The sequence below is a fragment of the Bombina bombina genome, chromosome 4, assembly GCF_027579735.1.
Source record: "Bombina bombina isolate aBomBom1 chromosome 4, aBomBom1.pri, whole genome shotgun sequence".
In the NCBI taxonomy this organism is placed as follows: Eukaryota; Metazoa; Chordata; class Amphibia; order Anura; family Bombinatoridae; genus Bombina; species Bombina bombina.
This window is the reverse complement of record NC_069502.1, coordinates 528,207,537-528,233,378: the sequence shown is the minus strand read 5'-3', so window position 1 is coordinate 528,233,378 and position 25,842 is coordinate 528,207,537. Positions and strand designations below refer to the sequence as shown.

Sequence of the window (25,842 nt, the reverse complement as noted above, 5' to 3'; positions counted from 1 at the left end):
GCAACAAACGTTCCTTCTTTGAAACTGGTTTTGGACACAGAGAAGGTACGATAATCTCCTGGTTAATGTTTTTGTTAGAAACAACTTTTGGAAGAAAACCAGGTTTAGTACGTAAAACCACCTTATCTGCATGGAACACCAGATAAGGAGGAGAACACTGCAGAGCAGATAATTCTGAGACTCTTCTAGCAGAAGAAATCGCAACTAAAAACAAAACTTTCCAAGATAATAACTTAATATCAACGGAATGTAAGGGTTCAAACGGAACCCCCTGAAGAACTGAAAGAACTAAATTGAGACTCCAAGGAGGAGTCAAAGGTTTGTAAACAGGCTTGATTCTAACCAGAGCCTGAACAAAGGCTTGAACATCTGGCACAGCTGCCAGCTTTTTGTGAAGTAATACCGACAAGGCAGAAATCTGTCCCTTCAGGGAACTTGCAGATAATCCTTTTTCCAATCCTTCTTGAAGGAAGGATAGAATCCTAGGAATCTTAACCTTGTCCCAAGGGAATCCTTTAGATTCACACCAAGAGAAATATTTTTTCCAAATTTTGTGGTAAATCTTTCTAGTCACAGGCTTTCTGGCCTGAACAAGAGTATCGATCACAGAATCTGAGAATCCTCGCTTCGATAAAATCAAGCGTTCAATCTCCAAGCAGTCAGCTGGAGTGAAACCAGGTTCGGATGTTCGAACGGACCCTGAACAAGAAGGTCTCGTCTCAAAGGTAGCTTCCAAGGTGGAGCCGATGACATATTCACCAGATCTGCATACCAAGTCCTGCGTGGCCACGCAGGAGCTATCAAGATCACCGACGCCCTCTCCTGCTTGATCCTGGCTATCAGCCTGGGGATGAGAGGAAATGGCGGGAACACATAAGCTAGTTTGAAGGTCCAAGGTGCTACTAGTGCATCCACTAGAGCCGCCTTGGGATCCCTGGATCTGGCCCCGTAGCAAGGAACTTTGAAGTTCTGACGAGAGGCCATCAGATCCATGTCTGGAATGCCCCACAGGTGAGTGACTTGGGCAAAGATTTCCGGATGGAGTTCCCACTCCCCCGGATGCAATGTCTGCCGACTCAGAAAATCCGCTTCCCAATTTTCCACTCCTGGGATGTGGATAGCAGACAGGTGGCAGGAGTGAGACTCCGCCCAAAGAATAATTTTGGTTACTTCTTCCATCGCTAGGGAACTCCTTGTTCCCCCCTGATGGTTGATGTACGCAACAGTCGTCATGTTGTCTGATTGAAACCGTATGAACCTGGTCCTCGCAAGCTGGGGCCAGGCCTGGAGCGCATTGAATATCGCTCTCAGTTCCAGAATATTTATCGGTAGAAGAGATTCTTCCCGAGACCAAAGACCCTGAGCTTTCAGGGATCCCCAGACCGCGCCCCAGCCTATCAGACTGGCGTCGGTCGTGACAATGACCCACTCTGGTCTGTGGAACATCATCCCTTGAGACAGATTGTCCAGGGACAGCCACCAACGGAGTGAGTCTCTGGTCCTCTGATTTACTTGTATCTTCGGAGACAAGTCTGTATAGTCCCCATTCCACTGACTGAGCATGCACAGTTGTAATGGTCTTAGATGAATGCGCGCAAAAGGAACTATGTCCATCGCCGCCACCATCAACCCGATCACTTCCATGCACTGAGCTATGGAAGGAAGAGGAACGGAATGAAGTATCCGACAAGAGTCCAGAAGCTTTGTTTTTCTGGCCTCTGTTAGAAAGATCCTCATTTCTAAGGAGTCTATAATTGTTCCCAAGAAGGGAACCCTTGTTGACGGGGATAGAGAACTCTTTTCCACGTTCACTTTCCAGCCGTGAGATCTGAGAAAGGCCAGGACAATGTCCGTGTGAGCCTTTGCTTGAGGAAGGGACGACGCTTGAATCAGAATGTCGTCCAGGTAAGGTACTACTGCAATGCCCCTTGGTCTTAGCACCGCTAGAAGGGACCCTAGTACCTTTGTGAAAATCCTTGGAGCAGTGGCTAATCCGAAAGGAAGCGCCACGAACTGGTAATGTTTGTCCAGGAATGCAAACCTTAGGAACCGATGATGTTCCTTGTGGATAGGAATATGTAGATACGCATCCTTTAAATCCACCGTGGTCATAAATTGACCTTCCTGGATGGAAGGAAGGATAGTTCGAATGGTTTCCATCTTGAACGATGGGACCTTGAGAAATTTGTTTAAGATCTTGAGATCTAGGATTGGTCTGAACGTTCCCTCTTTTTTGGGAACTATGAACAGATTGGAGTAGAACCCCATCCCTTGTTCTCTTAATGGAACAGGATGAATCACTCCCATTTTTAACAGGTCTTCTACACAATGTAAGAACGCCTGTCTTTTTATGTGGTCTGAAGACAACTGCGACTTGTGGAACCTCCCCCTTGGGGGAAGTCCCTTGAATTCCAGAAGATAACCCTGGGAGACTATTTCTAGCGCCCAAGGATCCAGAACATCTCTTGCCCAAGCCTGAGCGAAGAGAGAGAGTCTGCCCCCCACCAGATCCGGTCCCGGATCGGGGGCCAATATTTCATGCTGTCTTGGTAGCAGTGGCAGGTTTCTTGGCCTGCTTTCCCTTGTTCCAGCCTTGCATTGGTCTCCAAGCTGGCTTGGCCTGAGAAGTATTACCCTCTTGCTTAGAGGGCGTAGCACCTTGGGCTGGTCCGTTTTTACGAAAGGGACGAAAATTAGGTCTATTTTTTGCCTTGAAGGGCCGATCCTGAGGAAGGGCGTGGCCCTTACCCCCAGTGATATCAGAGATAATCTCTTTCAAGTCAGGACCAAACAGCGTTTTCCCCTTGAAAGGAATGTTTAGTAGCTTGTTCTTGGAAGACGCATCAGCCGACCAAGATTTCAACCAAAGCGCTCTGCGCGCCACAATAGCAAACCCAGAGTTCTTAGCCGCTAACTTAGCCAATTGCAAAGAGGCGTCTAGAGTGAAAGAATTAGCCAATTTGAGAGCATTGATTCTGTCCATAATCTCCTCATAAGGAGGAGAGTCACTATCGAGCACCTTAAGCAGTTCATCAAACCAGAAATATGCGGCTGTAGTGACAGGGACAATGCATGAAATGGGTTGTAGAAGGTAACCCTGCTGAACAAACATCTTTTTAAGCAAACCTTCTAATTTTTTATCCAGAGGATCTTTGAAAGCACAACTATCCTCTATGGGAATAGTGGTGCGTTTGTTTAAAGTAGAAACCGCTCCCTCGACCTTGGGGACTGACTGCCATAAGTCCTTTCTGGGGTCGACCATAGGAAACAATTTTTTAAATATGGGGGGAGGGACGAAAGGAATACCGGGCCTTTCCCATTCTTTATTAACAATGTCCGCCACCCGCTTGGGTATAGGAAAAGCTTCTGGGAGCCCCGGCACCTCTAGGAACTTGTCCATTTTACATAGTTTCTCTGGGATGACTAAATTTTCACAATCATCCAGAGTGGATAATACCTCCTTAAGCAAAATGCGGAGATGTTCCAATTTAAATTTAAATGTAATCACATCAGATTCAGCCTGCTGAGAAATGTTCCCTAAATCAGTAATTTCTCCCTCAGACAAAACCTCCCTGGCCCCCTCAGATTGGGTTAGGGGCCCTTCAGAGATATTAATATCAGCGTCGTCATGCTCTTCAGTAACTAAAACAGAGCAGCCACGCTTACGCTGACAAGGGTTCATTTTGGCTAAAATGTTTTTGACAGAATTATCCATTACAGCCGTTAATTGTTGCATAGTAAGGAGTATTGGCGCGCTAGATGTACTAGGGGCCTCCTGAGTGGGCAAGACTCGTGTAGACGAAGGAGGGAATGATGCAGTACCATGCTTACTCCCCTCACTTGAGGAATCATCTTGGGCATCATTGTCATTATCACATAAATCACATTTATTTAAATGAATAGGAATTCTGGCTTCCCCACATTCAGAACACAGTCTATCTGGTAGTTCAGACATGTTAAACAGGCATAAACTTGATCAGAAAGTACAAAAAACGTTTTAAAATAAAACCGTTACTGTCACTTTAAATTTTAAACTGAACACACTTTATTACTGCAATTGCGAAAAAACATGAAGGAATTGTTCAAATTTCACCAAATTTTCACCACAGCGTCTTAAAGCTTTGAAAATATTGCACACCAATTTTGGAAGCTTTAACCCTTAAAATAACGGAACCGGAGCCGTTTTAAGCTTTAAACCCCTTTACAGTCCCTGGTATCTGCTTTGCTGAGACCCAACCAAACCCAAAGGGGAATACGATACCAAATGACGCCTTCAGAAGTCTTTTAAAAGTATCAGAGCTCCTCTCACATGCGACTGCATGCCATGCCTCTCAAAAACAAGTGCGCAACACCGGCGCGAAAATGAGACTCTGCCTATGCTTTGGGAAAGCCCCTAAAGAATAAGGTGTCTAAAACAGTGCCTGCCGATATTATTAATCAAAATACCCAGAATAAATGATTCCTCAAGGCTAAATAAGTGTTAATATCAATCGATTTAGCCCAAAAAAAGTCTACAGTTTAAATAAGCCCTTGTGAAGCCCTTATTTACAATCGTAATAAACATGGCTTACCGGATCCCATAGGGAAAATGACAGCTTCCAGCATTACATCGTCTTGTTAGAATGTGTCATACCTCAAGCAGCAAGAGACTGCAAACTGTTCCCCCAACTGAAGTTAATTGCTCTCAACAGTCCTGTGTGGAACAGCCATGGATTTTAGTTACGGTTGCTAAAATCATTTTCCTCATACAAACAGAATTCTTCATCTCTTTTCTGTTTCTGAGTAAATAGTACGTACCAGCACTATTTGAAAATAACAAACTCTTGATTGAATAATGAAAAACTACAGTTAAACACTAAAAAACTCTAAGCCATCTCCGTGGAGATGTTGCCTGTACAACGGCAAAGAGAATGACTGGGGTAGGCGGAGCCTAGGAGGGATCATGTGACCAGCTTTGCTGGGCTCTTTGCCATTTCCTGTTGGGGAAGAGAATATCCCACAAGTAAGGATGACGCCGTGGACCGGACACACCTATGTTGGAGAAATACCTACACCACCTCCTTGTCTATTACCAGACCTAGGAGTGTGGCTGAAGTGGAGACCCCCATGTGACAGAGCAGCAGTGGATGCTGTGTCTAGGGGAGAGAGCCAGGTTTCTGTTAGGACCAGAAGGTTGAGGGAGCAGGAGATGAAGAGGTCATGTATAGAAGTGAGCTTGTTGCAAACAGAGCAAGAGTTCCAGAGTGCGCAAGTGAAAGGGGTAGTGGCTTTTGATGCAAGAGGAATGTGAGTAAGGTTTGCAGAGTTTTGTTTTCTGAGTCTATGGGACAGTACACATGGATGTGCACGGTTAGGCAGTGGTTGGGGACCAGGATTAGGGTAGATGTCACCAGCAGTAAGTAAAAGCAAGAGGGAGAGTGACATGAGATACAGATTTGCAGTGATGAGGCTGCTTTTGAGACGAGCTGCAGGGGGGAGAGAGTGTGTTTAGGAATAGGTATAGTTCATGATTACAAAAGTAAGGTGAGTTTAAGAGAGATGGGCTAATAAACCGTGCAGGTGGAGAGGGAGAAGGAGTAATTGAACAATGTAGTTTGTTATAGAGACAAGAGGTGGCAAAAATGTATATGAATATATTGAGCATTTTTACAAAAGTGGGGACCAGTTAATCACATAAGACACAGAATTACAGTAGCAGTTGCATAAGAAAACAAAAAGGTATATGAAAAGTACTTGCATTGTGTCTTGCCCCTTGCCCAATTCTTGTTCAATTCTTGTATAATTCTATTGTTAATGCCTCACTTATAAAATGTTCCTTTGAAAATGTGAACATATGTTGTTATAGCAATGCACAGCCCAAACTAGTGTGAAATATGCAGACAGGGCAGTCAGCTGCGGCCACTAAATTTAGTTGATTGCTAATCAAAGACAATTGAAAAGGCCAATTGGAAAGTTAGATTATGGTCTGGTCAGGGTGAGATGTTAGGTAAACAGACGATAAAATTTGGAGGGGGTTAAAACTGTGGCATAAGACAGCTATAAATTTAAGAATAATATCAATTATTGATAAGGATTGAGCATCACATGGCAATTAAAACATTAGCATTAAGACATTGGATAATAGTACAACAAATGTAGGACTAAATTAACAAACTAAAATAATTTGCTCTATGTAAATATTCACATACCAAAATAGAGTTACAGGTGAGGAAAAACAACAGTGTGCAGTGAATACTTTGCAGAGTGACAAGGAATATATTCACTCTGTGGACTCTTGTGTTTCAACTTTGGCATCTGTTGCTACATTTGGTGTATGCTGTATTTATTGCCTGTGCATTTTTACACACACTAGTCAGTGATTTTGTAGTGTGTTTTGCTAGATACCCCGTTTAACCTGTTTATAGACTGATATGTGATTTATCTCAATCTTTGTTTGCTGGTCAGCATTATGTACAATGATTTTATGTGTGATGTATAAGTATGTGTATATGAGTTCCACACAGGATGTATTATTTTTGAATACATTTGATTGACAAAAGAGTGCTGTATCCCCTAGCTTTGTATAGGACTTTCCCAAGTCCTATCATATTTCTCTCTCTAAGTGTTTGATTAAAACCATCTTTATTTAATTAATATATTCATTGCATAATTGAAATGGATATGTCTATTGTTGTTTATCTCCTACTTTTATTAATATATATATATATATATATATATCTATATATACATACACACACACACACACATAAATATATATACATCCACCAGCAAATATTTGTCACCTATATTTGTCAAGCCCTGCTTTAGATGAAAAAATAGCAGTTTAGTTAGAATAATTAAAAAAGATCCATACAAAATTGCAAAGCTGAACTGGCAGTAATAAAAAAAAAAAAGCTTGCTACGTATTGTAATAATTAAGTGATCAGTGGACCTAACTTATATTATAAGGTAGTGGGTACCAATAAGTCAATTTTACTTTGAACAAATACAAAAATAAATATATGACAGTAAATTATAATGCCAGGACTTTAAAAGAAAGCCTGAGTAATAGAGGACAATAAATGTGAGCCATAAAGTAAGATCTCAATTGAAACACTATAGTAAAATTATATATATATTTATATATATATATATATATATACAGGTATACCCCGCTCATACAGCGGGTTAGGGACCGGAGCCCCGCTGTAAAGTGAAAACCGCCTTAAAGTGAAACAAGGCAGTTTTAGCTTTCTTTTCACTTGCCAGTGTGTTTAAAAACTTAAAAACATGTTTTAACTAACTTATATTAGGTGTACAATAGCACTAAGTTTAGTTTAAAACTCGCACAGCACAGTATTCAATAAATACTGTACCTGTAAAATAGTGACAATTACTGTAGTAAAATTTGCCAGACTATAGCACTGAGACACAGATTGCACTGTAATTATGTAAACAGAGTGAACTAAACATAATAAAATGGTTCCAGTCACTTTTCTTGCAATCTCACGAAGATTACAGCACTCTTTTAAAATCATTGGAGGTTGAACTTCAGCTCCACAAAGCGCTGTATTAGCGAATCGCTGTAAAGTGAAGCGCTGTAAAGTGAGGTATACCTGTATATATATATTGATTGATAGATAGATGCAGGGACACAGCACACTCCAACAGTTCAATCACCTGGTGCTCTACAGGAAAAATGCATACACGATCACTGGATGTTACTCGCGGCTGGCAGCCGTAAATCCTGGGATATCCAAAAAAGCAGGCAGACACAGGATTTCCTCAATCGCCTTTATTCAGCAAGGACAAGCTAATTTCCAAACGTTTCGGCTCTCGCTGGAGCCTTTCTCAATGGAAGCCAGACATGAGAAAGGCTCCTGCCGAGCCGAGGAGTCCACAGCTGCATTACTTTTGGGAAAACAATACCAAAGCTAGAGGACACTGAATGCAAACAAAGGATGGGTACAAAAAGGCGCCCCTTCGAAAGGCACCACAGCCTGAACACACCCAACACCCTATAAAAATATAGACAACACGGGTAAAAAAAACGAAGCCCAGGTAGCTGCACATAAGTTACACAACCAGCAAAGCAGAGCTAGAGACCACTCAGTCCCAGAGTCTGTCAAGCACAAACAGCCTCCAGAAGTGTCAGCCCTGCGGCTCTCGATTCCCATTAAGAGTCTCCAGCCGAAAGACAAGGACCTCTACCTGCCCCCGAAAGGAAAAACAGATTCCCAGAAGAAATCCAAGGATCCTTCCACACGGCTCAACAAACATAGAACAACCCAAGGCTGTCCTACGATAATAGTACACAGGGAGACTAACTCCCTAGAAACACAAGGACCTGAAAAAATCCATACACAGGGAAACCCGTCCCAAAAGAGTACTCGAGGGTCACCCTATTATCTCTGATTACCATAAGGTACTCCAGAAAAACAGGAGTTCCCTGTTGCCTCGTAACAGATCGAAACCTGCAGGCTAGGCAAGCAGAGAAAGCAGAAATAGGATAACTATCCCAGCAGTTAGCAAAGAGTTCTCTAAGAGAACACCAAACCGTCTGAACAGGAACTCTCAATAACCAGCTTCCAGGTAGAAAAGCTGACTCAGCCATCGTGGAACTCAAAACACCGAGAGGTGTTTTACAGCTTGCTAGCACCCATTCAAGGTGCAAATAGCTGTAGCTGGTTTCAAACTGTAACCCTTCAAAAAAACTCAACAGCAGCCCTCTGAATCCCGGGCTCCAAGGAGCGTCCCCTCCCAGCATCAGACGCCAGTAGAAAAGAGGAGGACATCAAAAGGCCTCCCACTAGAAGAAAACGGCCCACACTGCATAGAGTAATCGATCCCAGACCTTCCCTCCAGGGTAATGGTCCCAGCCCAAAGGCTAGTCAAAGTCCGAAGACAAGAGTCTCAGCATCCTGGAAGAAAAAAGGATGGATCTAAGAGGAGCAAGCCCCCAAGAACAACTCTGACCACTTCTACAAACAGCATGCTACCGTGAGTCAGGACAGACCTTGTGCTTGGGTACGAGACCCCCTACACTGCTGTCTACCCTAAAGGGGAACACTTCCCAAGGGAAGAGGGCTCTCAGACCCCAGCATCTAAATATCAGAATCCAACATTGAACAGGAGCCCAATCAGGGTTCAAACCCCCAGCCTCCTGCTGCAGGAACGATGGAACCAGTTACTACTCCACATCTCCCTTTCCAGGATTCTGAAAATGCAAGAAGGGAAAAACCCTTACAGGGCAAGAAAACAAGGACCCAAAGGTCGCCACAGATACTGAGGTAACCGAACCAGGAGAACCCATATCCCACTCTAAGAGAGAAGGGGACTTAAAGCAACGTTAAACACCGTACCATAGAGGCGAGACGCCTCGGCCATATCACCAACCCAGTTGAAAATACACCTGTAGTCTACAAGTAACATCAAATACGCCAGAAGACCAGTAGGGGCCTGTCATAGAGACCTAGAACCTAAGCCACAGGCAGATAGGAATCTCCCATGAGAAACAGAGCCCCGCCCCCTTCAAAGGGACACGTGGGACCAAAAACACCTAAGGTGAGACCGAACCGTCCACACCTGATCCAGGGAGAGACATGGTCCTAGGTCAGAGTCCTCGAAAAACGGAATCGATCAAAAGATCTAACTTCCTGAGGAACCCTAAGAAGCCTCCTATGTTTAGAAGTGCACCATCCAAAGTCTGTAGACTAGGTGATCTAGCAACAGCCTCAAACCCAAGAGTCTGAAAAAAACTCCTGAACAGTTTAAGAATTCGGCACCCAGTGCTCCTGGATCGCAAGGAAAATCTCGTAGACAAGCTTAACCACGTGTTATGCACGCTGGCAAGGTAACAACCAACACCTGAAGGTGGATGTGAACCCTGGACCTTGCTTTTCATCCCAGTGAGTTAGACGTAAACCACCCTCCACAAAGCCCCAACGGAGCATCGAAGATAAATGGTCAACTACCTGACCCCAGAAAGGTGATCGTCTGTAACCAATCTTCACTGTTAAGCTCCAAGGCTAGATTTGCAACGAGTACGCAGATAACACCCGAACGTCGAAGACCATGGTTAGACCAAGGGTATTATATGGAAGATACAACAGTCAGAGATCCTTGCAGGATCGATCTTCCAAAAACCCTGTTAACAGGGTAAAAGCTGAAAGCTTTGCAGCTCCCCACAGAAGGCAGGGAAACCCCTGCACTCCATTTCTTAGAGTAACGCAACTCTGAGCAAAGGAAGGAGGACATGCTCGCACTTCCAGACCAGATGACCCACCCAAGGCGGGAAGGAAGACGACTCCGCCACCGCAAGAAAATGTTTATGAGGCTTAAGAGTCAGCATCCGGAAGAACCCCAAGTGAAGACCCAAATAGTTCACCACTCGGAACACTAGACCACATAGGTCACTCACATCTCCCAACTCCAAAAGAATGGAAACTACAGTTCTGATTCCCCAGGGACCTGTAAGAACCATGACATCTGAAAAGACAGATCCGTATCCCAGGCGAGAAGCCAGAAAAAGCAAACCTTAGATCGGCACTCACAACCCTCCATTCAGAATCCGACAGGATTAAATCAGCACCACGAGGGTGACATGATCCCAGGTAACAGCGCAGAAAGCGTCCTGCCTGGTACAAGGACACTCCAGAACTGTCCAAGGTCCAAGAAAATTCGACTCGAAGGTTCAATAAGAGAACTAGAAAACATAATTCTGTTATTCAAAAAGTGTGCAACTTCCGTGGAAGTGCCCACGCGACCACAAAATTGCAAGTATCGGTTCCAGAGACAAACGTTTTCAAAACAGAAATCTATCAGACATGAGCTTAAGAAAAAACAAATCAAACACATCCAACCGGATCAAAATAAAAGGAAGGCAGCACCCGCAGGTGAACACCCAGGGTGAATGAGAACGCCATTGGGACCAGCCGATTAGACACCCCATTCACCCAAGCTCAGAATTGAAACCGAAACATAAAAGAAAGTAAAACGGAGACGTTAAGGAGATTAGCTTCATCCCCAAACGTTATATCCAATTTGCCATCCAGCATCTAAGGCCTCGGATCCCTCGGTCCACTAGGACTGGGATCCTCTAACATCGCCAAAACATGTCTTAAAAGAACACAAAGATGTGCCAGCCTATAACGGAAGGCAAAATCATCCCTCGCCGGATCAACAAAAGACCCTGGCCCCGAGGTTGGGGCCCCTGAAGCTTCAGAGGCCAATGCTTCCCCAGAAGGCCGAACTGAATTAACCCAACGGGCCCTGGTTAACAGAACACGGACAGTATCTTAGAAATATTTCACTTGGGAGATATAAATGAGTCAGTGCCATAGAAATGGTCATGTGGAACCGTGCCGTAACCTCTGGAGGAAACAAGCCATCCGCCGGAGAAGAAATAAAGGCCATAGGGACCCCTGCTTGCGTAGCCGAGAAAGGGTCTAGGGCACGCAGCTCACGGGACATGGAAACCTCAGAGGCGGATGGCTCAACGCACTCTAAGCTCCCTAATTTGGGAGAAGAGAGTACTCTAGAACGGCAATCGGAACATAACCGATGGGCATTCATTAGCTGGGCTATTTCGTATTCATCACAAGACGCATTCTCCGTTTTGGAGACATCCATGTCCATAAGGACAAACACTAACTGATTGACTAAAAATGTGTAATTTGAAATAAGAAATATAATGCTATTACAATATCTATATTATGTAAGGGGTCATCATAAGAATTCTTTAGATTATGACTAGGGGATGGGCTATAATCTCATAATTGATGTTATTTAAATAATCATTTTAGGCACACAAAAAAAATGGAATCCTTAAACCTGTCTTATCTTAATGAAAATAAAAATAATTCAGAAGACCTTTTGGCAGAGGATACAAAAACTTCCAAGACAGAATCTAACTGTTCAAAAGCATTCAGGTTCAAAAAGAGAAACCTGCAAACCCTGTAAAATGAATGTTCTATAGAGGAGAAATTGGCTTAGACACTGGATATATCCTGACTAAGCCTGACCAAAGCCTTGATTGTCAAGACACTGAGCAATTTTCCTATAGTATGAAAAAATAAATAAAAAATGGCGAGACTCTAGAAAGAGTTAGCAAATAAGAGATTATCTAAACCGAATTGCAAAAAGAATACAGGTGGCCCTCGGTTTACAACGGTTCAATTTACACCGTTTCAGAATAACAACCTTTTTTTCCAGTCATGTGACTGCTATTGAAAAGCATTGAGAAGCAGAGCATTGATTAAAATAGCCAGTAGGTGGAGCTGTCCACTTGTGCTGCAGCAAAGCCAAGCAAGCTGAAATTAATCAGTTTAACCAGACCTGAGCTATCGAGCAGATTTCAAAGGAACAAGATCTTCCTGTCTATAAATCAGTCCAGATTGGAATGCATAGAAAGAACTGTTTGCAGAAAAATGCAAGTGTAGTCTGTGTTGTGTGATTATTTTATTAGGTTTATAATGCTGTTAAGCAAATGTTTTTGTTCATTTAACTTAGTTTAATTATATATTCTGTTGTGTGATTGTTGTATTAGGTTTATAATGCTGTTTAGCATTTAAAGTCTTCATTTCAAAGCTTTAAAAATAATGTATTAGGTGTTACTTATGAAAATTTTGAAAGGGGCCTGGAACCTAACTCACTCACTTCCCATTGACTTACATTATAAACTGGGTTTCAATTTACAACAGTTTCGATTTACAACCATTCCTTCTGGAACCTAACCCCGGCGTAAACTGAGGGCTACCTGTAGTTCTAAAAGAATGCTAGCTAAAACCCTAGTTTTTATAACAGGAAAAAAAGAACTTTCCAAACCATTAGATACATTTTACTTGTAACAGGCTATATTATAAGGTGTTCAATACAGCATTAAATATAAAAAATAGGTATTCAAACTCTGATCCATCAAGATGAGAAAACTAATGATGACTGGAGAAAGCTTGAAATCTGAAAAAGATTTGTAAACCAAGTTCTGTGGGCCTGACTAGAGCAGTTAGATTAATAAAGAATGCTCTATTCAATTTAAAGCTATTACTCTTGGAAACAGAAGTCATCAGCTCCATCTCTAAGAGACCCTAATTGCCCCACAATCTAGGGGATGCAAAATATAGAAACTTAATTTGTGTCCTATCAAGATAACTTGAGACTTTTATCATTGCTAAGGAACTGCAAGATCCCCCTTAATAATAGAAAAAAGGGCTACAACTGTAACTTTGAATGAAAACTAATTTTAGAACCTAGAGATCTTGGATAAACTGCGACTAGGCCTTCTGAAAAATGGTGCAACCTGCCCCTACCAGAAAAAAAAATCTGGATTGGGGCCGTACTTTCATTTTGATTTGGAAGAAGAAAGCGGCACTGGAAAGCTTGGCCTTGTTCAAACTGGCATTGAACTCTGGAAGATTCAGGGCAGTGTAAGGAGGAGGAGTGACAAAAGGAATGGAAAAAAATATTACTATTTGTTCTATTTGTCCCTTAGAAAAAAATAATTTTCCCTCTCATACACAGTGAAAATGATAACTTCAAGAGCATGTGTCCAAATAAATCCTTCCTTTGAAAGGAGAGATAAAAGTCTATCTTTTGACAACCTGTTTGCTAACAATGACTTAAATCATAAAGCTTTTCTGTTCAGCACTGCTAAAGTGATATACTCACCATAAAATCTAATTATGTCAACATTATGTCAAGACTATATAGACTATATCCTTTAATAATAAGTACACATTGTTGTAAATTAGTATTGTTTTATTTTATTACTTATGTTTTTTTTTTTTTTTTTTTAGTAATCTCACATTGTAAAATGTGATTTCAGTTTTCTGTTTGCACCCCAAATAAGTGCATTAGTCAGCTTTAGAAGTTTGAAACCATTTTGAAAATCTTCATCCACAGTGAGGAGTCTAAAAACTATATGGGCATCCTAAGCTGTTCTGATCTTTGATGATGCAGAGAAACCTGAGAATGTAACTAGGATGACCTTCAGACAATGAACTTCTGCACACTTTGGAAGAGGCATAGCTACAATTTCAGAACACACGAACCTTTACATCCTGGATCAAAATCTGAAGCACTTCCTTGTACTAAAGAAACAGAGGGAGGAAAGTATCCTTTAGAGACTAGAACAATATAAGACTGTTAGAATGCAAAATGCGACCCATTCAGAAATTGCCAAACTGGACTGGAAACAATTCTGCAAATTAGAAAATAAAAACATAAATTATGCTTACTTGATAATTAAATTTCCATCTGTGGGAGGGGAGTCCACTGCTCCATTCATTACTTGTGGGAATTAAGAACCTGGCCACCAGGAGGAGGAAAAGACACCCCAGCCAAAGGCTTAAATACCTCCCCCACTCGCTTCATTCCCCAGTCATTCTGCCAAGGGAACAAGGAACAGTAGGAGAAATATCAGGGTATAAATTGTGCCAAAAGATTAATAAATTCAGGTTAGCCCACCGGAGAAACGGGTGGGTGCAGTGGACTCTCCTCCCACAGATGGAAATGAAATTATCAGGTAAGCATAATTTATGTTTTCCATCTTAATGGAAGGAGAGTCCACTGCTTCATTCATTACTTGTGGGAACAAATACCCAAGCTCTAGAGGACACTGAATGAAAAAAACGGGAGGGTAAAAGGATGCGGATCCTATACCGAGGGCACCACAGCCTGCAGAACCCTTTCTCCCAAAAGCTGCTTCCGCCGAAGCAAAAACGTCAAATTTATAGAATTTTGTAAAAGTATGTAAGGAAGACCATGGGGCTGCCTTACAAATCTGCTCCATAGAAGCCTCATTCTTAAAGGCCCAAGAAGAGGCCACAGTTCTAGTCGAGTGAGCCGCAATCCTCTGAGGGGGCTTGTGTCCCGCTGTCTCCTATGCCAGACGGATCATACTCCTCAACCAAAAAGATAGCGGAGTGGCAGAGGCCCTTTGTCCCCTGCGCTTCCCTGAATACACAACAAATAAGGACGAAGTCTGTCTGCACTCCTTCATGGCCTGAAGATAAAACTTCAACGCCCAAACCACGTCCAGATTATGAAGTAAACTCTCCTTCAAAGAAGGGTTAGGACACAAAGAAGGAACTACTATTTCCTGATTGATGTCTTGACTCAACACCACCTTGGGAAGGAATGCCAATACAGTGCGAAGAACAGCCTTATCAGCATGAAAAACCAAGAAGGGAGGCTCACATTGCAAGGTCGCCAACTCAGAGAAATAAAAGGACTTTCCATGAAAGAACCTGAATGTCAAGTGCATGCATAGGCTCAAACAGAGCCCTTTGCAAGACCTTAAGAACCAAGTTTAAGCTCCATCTTGACCATAGCTGATAGTGTCACACCAGTAGGTAGCAGCACCAGCCACCGCATCGATCGCCGTCGCCGGTTGAAAAACGAACCCTGCGAGTTGGAACATCTTCAGCAGCATGGACTCCATCTTTTTATCCATGGGTTCCTTGAAAGAGGAGATATCCTCTAGTGGAATAGTCTATCTCTTAGCAAGCTTGAAGAGGGGGAAAAAGGCGAACCAAGTTTCTCCCATTCTTAATAATATTAGCCATTTTGACTGGAACCGGGAAGGCCTGGGGCACTACCCTGTCCTCATAAACCCTATCTCCAGTTTAGGGATTGAAGGTTCCTCCGGTAGTTTCGGTTCCGGAACCTCTAACATAGCAAGCACCTCTTTCACCTCTTTAAGTCTGAGTTGTCCTCATCGGATAATCTGTCTGAGACATCCAGCGGAGTCGAAGACCCCCGAGACGGATAGCAGCGCTGTACCTTCCGCTTGCGCTTAGTAGGGCGAGGCATCACATTAATGGCCACAGAAACCATCATCTGTAATTGATCAGTGAAGTCTGGAGGCCAAAACATCCCTCCCGCAGGAGGATTAGTAAGGCCCTGGGGAACTGCTTGTGTGATCGAAGATGATTGCAGGGAACGCACCTCGCGGGGCGGGGAGCCCTCAGAGGTGGACGGCTCAGTTGTACTAAAAACCTTATTCTTTTGGAAATAGCAATATTGTCAAAGCATGTGGAACAGAGTTGCATAGGCGGTTCGACTGGAACCTCCTCACAATATACACAGTTAATGGGTTTGGATAAAGAGGGAGTATCATCTAACATATCAGAGGCCTCCATAGCTTGCTCCTTTATTACGGACTTGATAAAAAATAAATGGCACCTTTATATCCCAAAGGCCGGGGCACTCACCACCTCCTATGACCCGGACTACAAGAAACTGCTTTTGTTTCCTTCGAACGCAGGTCAAGAAAGAGGAAGTTGCAGAGGCCACACCCGGTCACATGGAGTGCCATGCAGGACCGCCCCTGCACTAGAGAGGAGGACGCTGCAAAAAAGCCTGCCTCAATCTCTCGCTAATGAACTGTGTTCCACACTGACAGCCTCATCTCACACAAATGCAGAAGAAAAACACAATAAACAATATTATGCATAATAATATCCCCCCTGTTCAACAGCCCCCTTCCGAGGGTATTACCCTAGATTCTATAAAGATAAAGGAGCCACACTGTGACCCTGTCTTGCGTTATCAAATATATATATATATATATATATATTTATATGAAACGATCTTACCAGAATCAACGCCGTGGAACAGGAACACGGCCCTTCAAGTGTGACAGGGTAGTAGAATCGCTGCTGACATGGACTTGGACAGGCAGAGAAAGTCGTTAACGCTGATTGCTAATGGAGCTGTTAAACTGAGTCGTGATGGTTTCGCAGGAAGACTCTCCGGACTCTAACATTCACCCATGCTCTCACTGAGAGGCTGACAGGACTACTTTAAACTCCAGTCCCATTTCGAAGAGTACTACCCTCCATAAGAGACTACTCCGAATCTTCTGACACTTCTCTGCCAACCTCCTGTGACGAAAGTCAAAAAATGACTGGGGGATGAGGGGAGTGGGGAAGGTATGTAAGCCTTTGGCTGGGGGTGTCTTTGCCTCCTCCTGGTGGCCAGGTTCTTAATTCCCACAAGTAATGAATGAAGCAGTGGACTCTCCTCCCATTAAAATGGAAATAGTTAAAAATTAATCTACAATCTAAAAGGATAATGTAATGTAGTGGGGACAGTATCAGCATGCTCCATGAAGTATACAGACAAATGAATATTTGGACAACCAAAGCAACCTTATAATGCAAATTGTATAAAACACAATTGGAATATATTATGTTGCCTTATGTAACAGGGACTTTTAGATTAAAGATCAAATATACAGGAGGAAAGTAGAAGACCCTTTGTGAAAAACAAAATGATAAATAAAAAATCTTACCAATTCCAAATAAAAATGACAGGTAAAGCAAGAGATAGAGGACACAGGTGAGAACAACAACCATTTCCTCAGAGTGCAAAAGAAAAGGCAAAAATAGAGTGCTAGAAAACAGACAAATGGTACTGCGTTCAACCGACTAACAGAAAATAAACTGTTACATTGAAAGTGCAAACTGGAAACAAAAACACAACGTGTGTGCACACTACAAAGAGGGCCAACGCACATTACCATTGTTTGCACTATACAGAGGCCTGATGCGCTATCACCACGCGCACTAGCCAGAAAGCTGACGTTCTCTACTACTGCGCACACTAGACCAATACTTGACCGCACTAAACACAAGCTCAACAAGCTCTACCACTGTGCATGCAAAATAAAAGCCCGACATACATCCAATGTCGACACTTGTATGAAACAGAGGCCCGACGCAGGCTATCCAGGCACCCGCAATAAACAGAGACCCAACATGCTCTAATCCGGTGCGTGCACTAGACAGACTGCACAACATGCACTACAACAGAGGCCCCACGTGTGCTAACTCGATGCACATAACACAGCCCGGCAAATGCTATAGGGAGAAGAAAAACTAAAATTCACAAAGAATAATCCACTAGCTAGAAAAATCTCCCAAAATGTATAAAATACTTGGCAATGTAAACAATAGTCTAGCTAAAAGGTGGTAAATGTCTGAATAAGTGTATATCCCTTGGCTATGTACCTCAACATTGGTGTACCTGCTAATAGCCTGTGGGCTATTAAAGTGCTTGAAATGACTGCACTTACCTCAGATGCACCCATTCTACTGTGCATACTGGCTGCAGGAAAGATTGCTTCTGGTAGAGATCTCATCCAGTGCTGTATGTCACAGCAGAGACTATTTGTGGAGTATATCGACGGCCCAACAAGAGGAGGCTAAAGGACTGGTCCCAGCGACACCTGTGGCAGGCTTGTTATTAACTCCTTACTGGGATTAATTCTGCCACTGCCCCATACTCTAAACTCCCCTCTGTCTCTCAGTAGCAGCTTTGAGGGGGAAATGGGCCTCAAATCAGTTTGAGGATCCCTCTCAATGAAGAATCTGGAGCACTTAAATTCTTCACCTTCCTCCTGGGAGGCAAAGATAAGACTGGAATACCAGAGAGGTGAGAGGGATTACATACTCAGAGTTTTGGGAATCTTTGCCACCTCATAGTGGCAGTAGTTAAATTCCCAGGAGTAATGGCTCATGGACTCTCACAACCTTTATGAAAGAAAAGATATATAACACAATAGTGTTCTATAAGGGGTAAACATAGTGTTCATACAATCATGATTGAATAGTCAGCATATTCCTATAATGGTAGTAAAAACAATGTGCGTATAAGAAGGTTGATTTTGTGAATTGATTTTATATTCAAATATAAAAAAAAAGTCTGCAATATTTGGTCATAGTAAATTTTAATAATATATTTTAATCAAATATGGTTAAGATTATGGTTGATGATTACCATGTGTAGTATCACTAATATCTTTTTATAGGGAAAGATGTGAGTCTCTCCTAGGAGGCTTTAAACAGATCTGGTCTAATGAAGATACTGTATACTGTTGGTAGTGCTAAAATTACATGTCCGAACAAATTGTAGCATGCCGTTTTAGTGCTACCGAACCTGCAAATCTATGTGTTTAACCACCTCAAAGGGGTTTAAGCACATAATTAAAGGGACATGAAACCCAAATATTTTTCTTTTAGGATTCAGATAGAGCATACATTTCCAACGTTCTACTATTTTGCTTTATTATCTTGTTATCCTTTATTTAAGGGAGCAACTATTCTCGACTGGTAGCTAGCTGAATACATTAGTTAGCAAATGACACAATGCATTTAGGTGCAGCCACCAATCAGCAGCTAACTCCCTGATCCTGAGCTTACGTAGGTAAGCTTTTAAACAAATGATAGCAAGAGAACTAAGCAAATTAGATAATAGAAGTAAATGTGAAAGCTGTTTAAAATTGTATGCGCTATCTGAATCATTTAACATTTAAGGTATCATGTCCCTTTAAAACACTGCTCAGGAGACACAGCGAACTACTGGACACAACAGGTAAGCAAATCAGAATTATCACTGGCCTGTCCACCTTTGCAGGGGACAAACACCTAGACTTGGTGGTGCTAAAATGACATGTACTAATGAACTGCAGCATGTTATTTTTGCATTGTAAAATCCTTTTAAGGGAATGAGTTGAGCGTAAAAGCTTTCATTTAGTACTCTACTCAAGGAACCATCAAAGGGACATGAAACCTAAATATTTTCTATTATGATTCGGATAAAAAACATAATTTATGTAAGAACTTACCTGATAAATTCATTTATTTCATAGTGGCAAGAGTCCATGAGCTAGTGACGTATGGGATATACATTCCTACCAGGAGTTTCAGGAATGGGAAAAAAATGCTTATGATAATTTTTTTTATATAAAAGCAAGCAACCTAGCCCTCTATGAATCAAATGAGAGCAGAGAGAAAAAGAGGGAGAGACTTAATTTATGTAAGAACTTACCTGATAAATTCATTTCTTTCATAATTCTTTCTTAATATAACAAATTTTGGTGCCAAGAATGGCGCAAAATTGCATCAAGAAAGTCGCAAGAAATGACGCAACTCGCGTCAAGGCAGACGAAACTTTGCGGCAAAAAAAATTTGCGCAAAAAATGTCGCAATAAAAAGTAACATTCTGTGTCATCGCGAGCCTAAGCCCACGGAAATTTTGAAAAAAAAAAAACAGATTCCAAGTTACAACTAACTGGAACCCCACGTAAGCCTTAAAACTCCCATAAACATAATTTCCATGCTGAAACGGTTAGACTGCAAAGGGAAATACACAGACCTGACTCATGGCAAATAAATACAATATACATTTAAAACTTTATAAGATAAAGTGCCGAGCATAGCTGAGAGTGTCTTAAAAAATGATATATACTTACCGGAAGACATCCATCCACATATAGCAGACAGCCAAACCAGTACTAAAACATAACAGCAGAGGTAATGGTAGAGGAGTATAATGTCGATCTGTAAAGGGAGGCAGCAGATGAATCTCTGCGACCGATTTACAGAGAGCCTTAGAATAGATTTCCCATAGGTGAACACATGGCATCATTAGGCAATACTCCCTTCACATCCCTCAGACAAACACTGCAGTTTGAGAGGAACTGGGCTTCAATATGCTTAGAAGCGCCTATCACAGAAGAAATTCAAGCACAACTTGCTTCACCACCTCCATGAGAGGCAAAGTTTGTAAAACTAAGGTATGTATTTATAGGCATTTTGAGGTTTGGGAAACTTTGCCCTCTCATGGTAGGAATGTATATCCCATACGTCACTAGCTCATGGACTCTTGCAACTTACATAAAATAAATGTGATTTTTCACAACTTTCCAATTTACTTGTATTAAATTGTTTTGTTCTCTTGGTATCCTTTGCCCATAATCATAGCAGTGAGAGTCTATTTTAAAAAATACAAAATATGGGGGGGGGGTAGAGGCGGAGCTAGCTCTGGATCTGAGCGGTCGCACACCACAACAGCTCTGAATATATTATACAGAAAACAAGCTTTATGGCCATTCAGACTCCTGAATTTTTTCAAATCTGATAATCCAAAGGCTCTGCAGACCTAGATAGCCAAAATAAAAGAGTGGTACTCCCTCTGGACGTCCAGACTCTGCATTCCTGACTTCAAGCTTACCACTTAGCCTCTTTAAGAGCGGCCATGTTTGGATCCACGCGGCAACCAAGGTGCATTTCGGCATTGACTGCATAAAACAACTTTCAAGGGACTGATACTGCATACCACATCTATAATGGGAGAATGCAGCTGCTGAAGACGAGCTGAGATTTATTAAGTGATAGTCCTTACATGTAGCATCAGGACCTACGGTCTGAACGTCATGGAGGTAGGCGAAGCATGGGAAATAACTATGCAACTCTTTCTTCAACTAGAAAAGGAACTTAGGGCAATACTCCATTTGCCTCTGGTGTCTCTTGCAATCACCTCCAAGTTGGAGACAAAGCGATCCCTAGCAATGCACTCTGGACACAGCTGTACAGATGAACAACAAGAGACAGATGATCGTGTGGTCCACCCAGCACATACCTTTTTCTTGGCCGCTCCACAGTGCCACCTTTCTAGGGTGAAAGATTGTGGAGAATGGCTGCCGGCCACTGATGCTGACTACATTGGGTACATTGAGCCAGTTCCTGTAGTGACCCCTCTTCAATGCCAGGACATCACGGAAGATAAAGAAGAGACACGCAACTACGTCTCTGATTCCAGGACAGATACCTTTTACTGGTTGGGAGCAGTTGAGGAGAATTTCTTGATCAACAAGCTGAATCCCTGTTTGGTGCTAACTGTGACTGGGGCCACTTCGGCTCAGAAATTAGAGCTGAAAATGACTGCATCGCATCTTCATAAGTTCGGTATTGGCTAGAGAACACTCTCCCAGCAGGGCCTCTGCCATGAGTATACATTTTGGGACAGCTGTGTTTATATCTTGCCAGATGGTTATACAGCTACATTTATTACAGTACATAGTAATACTCATGTAGAACAGTTCCTCTGCCTTACTATAGTTAATGTTTGTTTACAGGAAAATACTGGTTTAAATTGTTATATTTGGGCTGGATGTGAATAATGGATGTCCATTTTATTTTGCAGCCATATTTTGGTTTAGCCGTCTGTATACGTGATTTTTATACTATAGTTAATAAAACTGCCACATCAAGCAATAGAGATACTGGAGGGATATTTAGATTTGCAGTAAACATATGTCGTTCCATGTGTCTTCTAGCCGTATATTACCTGAGATACACTCATACACATACCACATAGTAGAGTTTAGATTAATAAATAAATTTCACGATGGAAGATGTAATTACCAATTACCACCACTAGAGGGGAGTCAAAGTTTAGTCACAGCTTGATCTACAAAGCAAACTATTGAATATTGATTCATGATTCTACTACTACTTACATAATGGCTACCGGTTAAGACTAGATTACTGTTTGGTGTTAGTGGATCACTATTACTTACATATGAGTTAGCGGTTAAGTGTCTATTATTCCTATCCAAGTTATTACTTTCATAATGGTTTCTAATTGCTTATTGTGTGTAGGTATGGTATGTGTAGGTATGGTATGTCTTTTTCTTTTTTTTTTTTTAAAAGACCTGTCATATTGCAATATTCAATATTATAATATGCAATGTAGACAAAGCCTGTTATATCAGTAACTTTTCTGTATGCAACAACTGGAGCCAGGTTCAGGATACCGCATTTAACTTTGTCTATACTGCTGGGCTGCCTACGGCCGGGGTAGCCTATGAGAGACTATGCATGCATACTTATGTACAGTGATATTTTGGGTATTTTATGCATACAGGTAGAACTAGGTCCTTTCGACCAGTTATATTAAAATACACAACAGGGTTATAGCAACAGACCTCACACTTAACCATAGCAATATACATCATCTCAGGAGTTTAGGCTCTATACCATGTTGTTTCAAAGATGTAATTCACAAAAATTCTGAGGTGGGCATTGGGTACTAAGATTTATATTGTACATAAAACATAACATTTTAAAGTACCATTGTCCTTCTGTTTTGATATGCCTTAGTGATACTGTACCTTAAATTACCGGTATTCTGTAGCATGTAATCTTGTTGCGTAGAACGACTGTAATTTTTTTTTTATATACTGTAACACATGATACATTGTCTGGTCAGCATCTTTCAGTACATCCTCTCTAGTAATTCCTCTCTACTCTAGACGTATAAGAGCACAATTTTTTTTTTTTATTACCTGCTACCCAACGCACTTAAATCTCCTCCACCCCCCCCCCTCCATATAATGAGCCTCCTAGATTAGGGCTACATATGCGATTTCTCTTGTCTATACCGCAACCTTATCTACCCCCTTAGTGTTTACTCTTATATAATACCACAGTGTTGACTCTACCTAGTTCAGCAGGACTGATCAACATTACTTGTCAGCTGAGTCTCTAATCGTTAGATATTCTTCAACTGCCTTCTTTGAAGCTACTAAGTTCAAGATAGGGTCCAATAGTGACCCATTGTGTCAGTTTGAAGGCTTCGCTACTGATCCTATAGGGCTAGATGAAGAGACCCACAAGTGGTCTCCTAAAATTGATGCAACCTTCAGTTACCGTTATGTATTCCAGTTGATTTGAGGTCCAAGGGTGGCCTCTTAGAAATATTTGAAGGTTTAATATTTTTCATTGGCATGTTATTGAATTGTTTCTCTTTTTCTTTTCTTCTTGCAGCAATTGTATGTACTATTTGTCTTATGCCATATAGATAGCAATTAATGTTTATTACATATGCAACCCTAATATGTAACCCATATGATGTAACTTGCCATAAGAATTACAAAATTCTATTGTATATTGCTGCACTCCCTTGTTTGTATGCTGAATCAATACCTCAATAAAATATATACTACTCAATAAAATATATGATACTCACACAAAGCTCCCAGTAATGCAATGTTGCTTCTTCAACAAAGGATACCAACAGAATGAAGACAATTAGATAATTGAAGTAAATTTTAAAGTTGTTTAAAATTGTATGTCTTATCTGAATCATTAAAGAACAATTTTGGATTTCATGTCCCTTTTGGTACATTAGGCAAATAACCCTTATAAAATACAGGAAATCTTATAGATTGGAAAATGCATTCAGAACTATGTGATTTTTCTGTAATACAATATAATATATAATTACTGCAACACAATAAACTGTACTACAGATAATTTTGATATATTAAAATATACCAGAAAATGAGAAGTGTTCTTTGATTCTATGATTGATGTATAAGGAATCAAACTGGAAATTACATTTTAAAAACAAAGTAAAAGTGTGTTGCTAGAGAGCATAATTAAAAAAACAAGCATGTGAGCACTAATATAGTGCCTGTTAAATAGGGCAAGAATACAATAGTCTCCCCCTAAAGATACCTTTATTGAAAATGGCATATACAATAGCCAGATGCATAAGGTTTAAACTTTTTTGCTTTATAAGACTTTCTGTTTGAGTCATTTTAATAGCTGCATGATAAATAACAGGCATGACGTGCATTAGTTTGGTATTGAGAATTTGTTTCACAAACAGCTCCATGCAGCAGCACCTGGCTATTTGTGGCACTGTATTAATTTGTGTTAAAGTGCAAAACATAAATATCTGGATGTGCATTTCACACAAATAAATGCAAGCGGCCATAACAAACTAAAGTGTATGTCTGATAAATAAGAATACCTGGATACTATTTATTTTCAGCTTTAAACACATGTATGGACTGTATGTATCTCTCTCTCTAGATATATATATATAATTTTTTTTTTTATTGTGGGCTGACCATCTTTTTTTCCTATATTACATAGTAAACTGATTCTATTTGTAACTACTGCCCTATAAAATAATATTACTACAGTGCATTAAACAGAACAAACTAAGTAATATGTGATTTACATTTTAAGATTTTACATACGCTTCATTAAGCGGAACAAAAATGAAGTCTTTCTGAAATAGATCAACATGCCGAGTCCATGTTTTCACTCTCCCATGCCTCCTCTGCTGCAACCTGAAAAAAAATCATACAGTATTTATATTTACACATCTTATGTGCAGCAATTTATAATTATTATTATCACTATCACTTATTAGCCAACAGATTCAATTCAGTTTTATCACTCAATACAGTAGAAGCACTGACCAAAGTCCCATCACCAGATTGATGCATAGGTAATAATATCCACTTCAGAAACATTAAACTTTACCTCTGGCTACCCAGTGGCCTTATTGGATTTTAAGAAACACAGAGGTTCATAAAATATACATCACAAATACTAACAGGAAGGGATGTGATCACGCATTTATGTTAGGGGTTGTTTATTTACTCACAATAGAGGACCATACACCAATGGCAGAATACAAAGTAGTAGGAAAGAAGCAAATGGCTGATAAAGGAAAAAACAATAAGCAAAAAAGAAAGAACATTTTTGAAATAAAAACTTGCTTCAGTTGATCCCAACATCCAATTGTAAGTGCAGCAAAAAAATAAAATAAATAAGGATTATGCAACAGTGCAGAAATGTAACGCACTGTAATGCACTACTGATTTATAGTATGTCATTTCTGCATTACAATGGCCCTTTAAACAATAAGAGTACAACATACAAAGGTAATCGCACCTTTTTCTGTGCAGTAAAAAACTGTATGGAGGAAAAAAATAACTAAGATACTCTATTTCTAGAGCCTCTTTAAAGGGACAAAAACACACTTTGAGATGATAATATAAAATAATACAATCATACATAATAAATAATGAAAGTATATTGCAGTTTTTTGTTTTTTTATTTGTCCCCATTTCTTGTAATTCCACTCTAAAATTGTGAGCTTTTCAGTTCCTGCTAGAAATGGAAGTGCAGAACACTGTTATATTCCACACAGCCATAGTGCTGCACACTTTAGTGAACTATTTATAACTGTCTCTAATTGGCTACAGCAGAAAAAGTA

At 40.9% G+C, this 25,842-nt stretch overlaps 1 protein-coding gene across 3 annotated transcripts in view; it reads right to left on the bottom strand.

Moving 5' to 3' along the window:
* SENP6 (SUMO specific peptidase 6) overlaps positions 1-25,842 on the bottom strand; it is a 611,027-nt gene that overhangs the window by 157,390 nt on the left and 427,795 nt on the right. For all 3 annotated transcript variants that reach the window (XM_053710452.1, XM_053710454.1, XM_053710455.1), the window contains one exon: positions 24,815-24,907. In XM_053710452.1, coding sequence (XP_053566427.1) covers positions 24,815-24,907 — 93 coding nt within the window. The remainder of the gene's footprint in view (positions 1-24,814; positions 24,908-25,842) is intronic.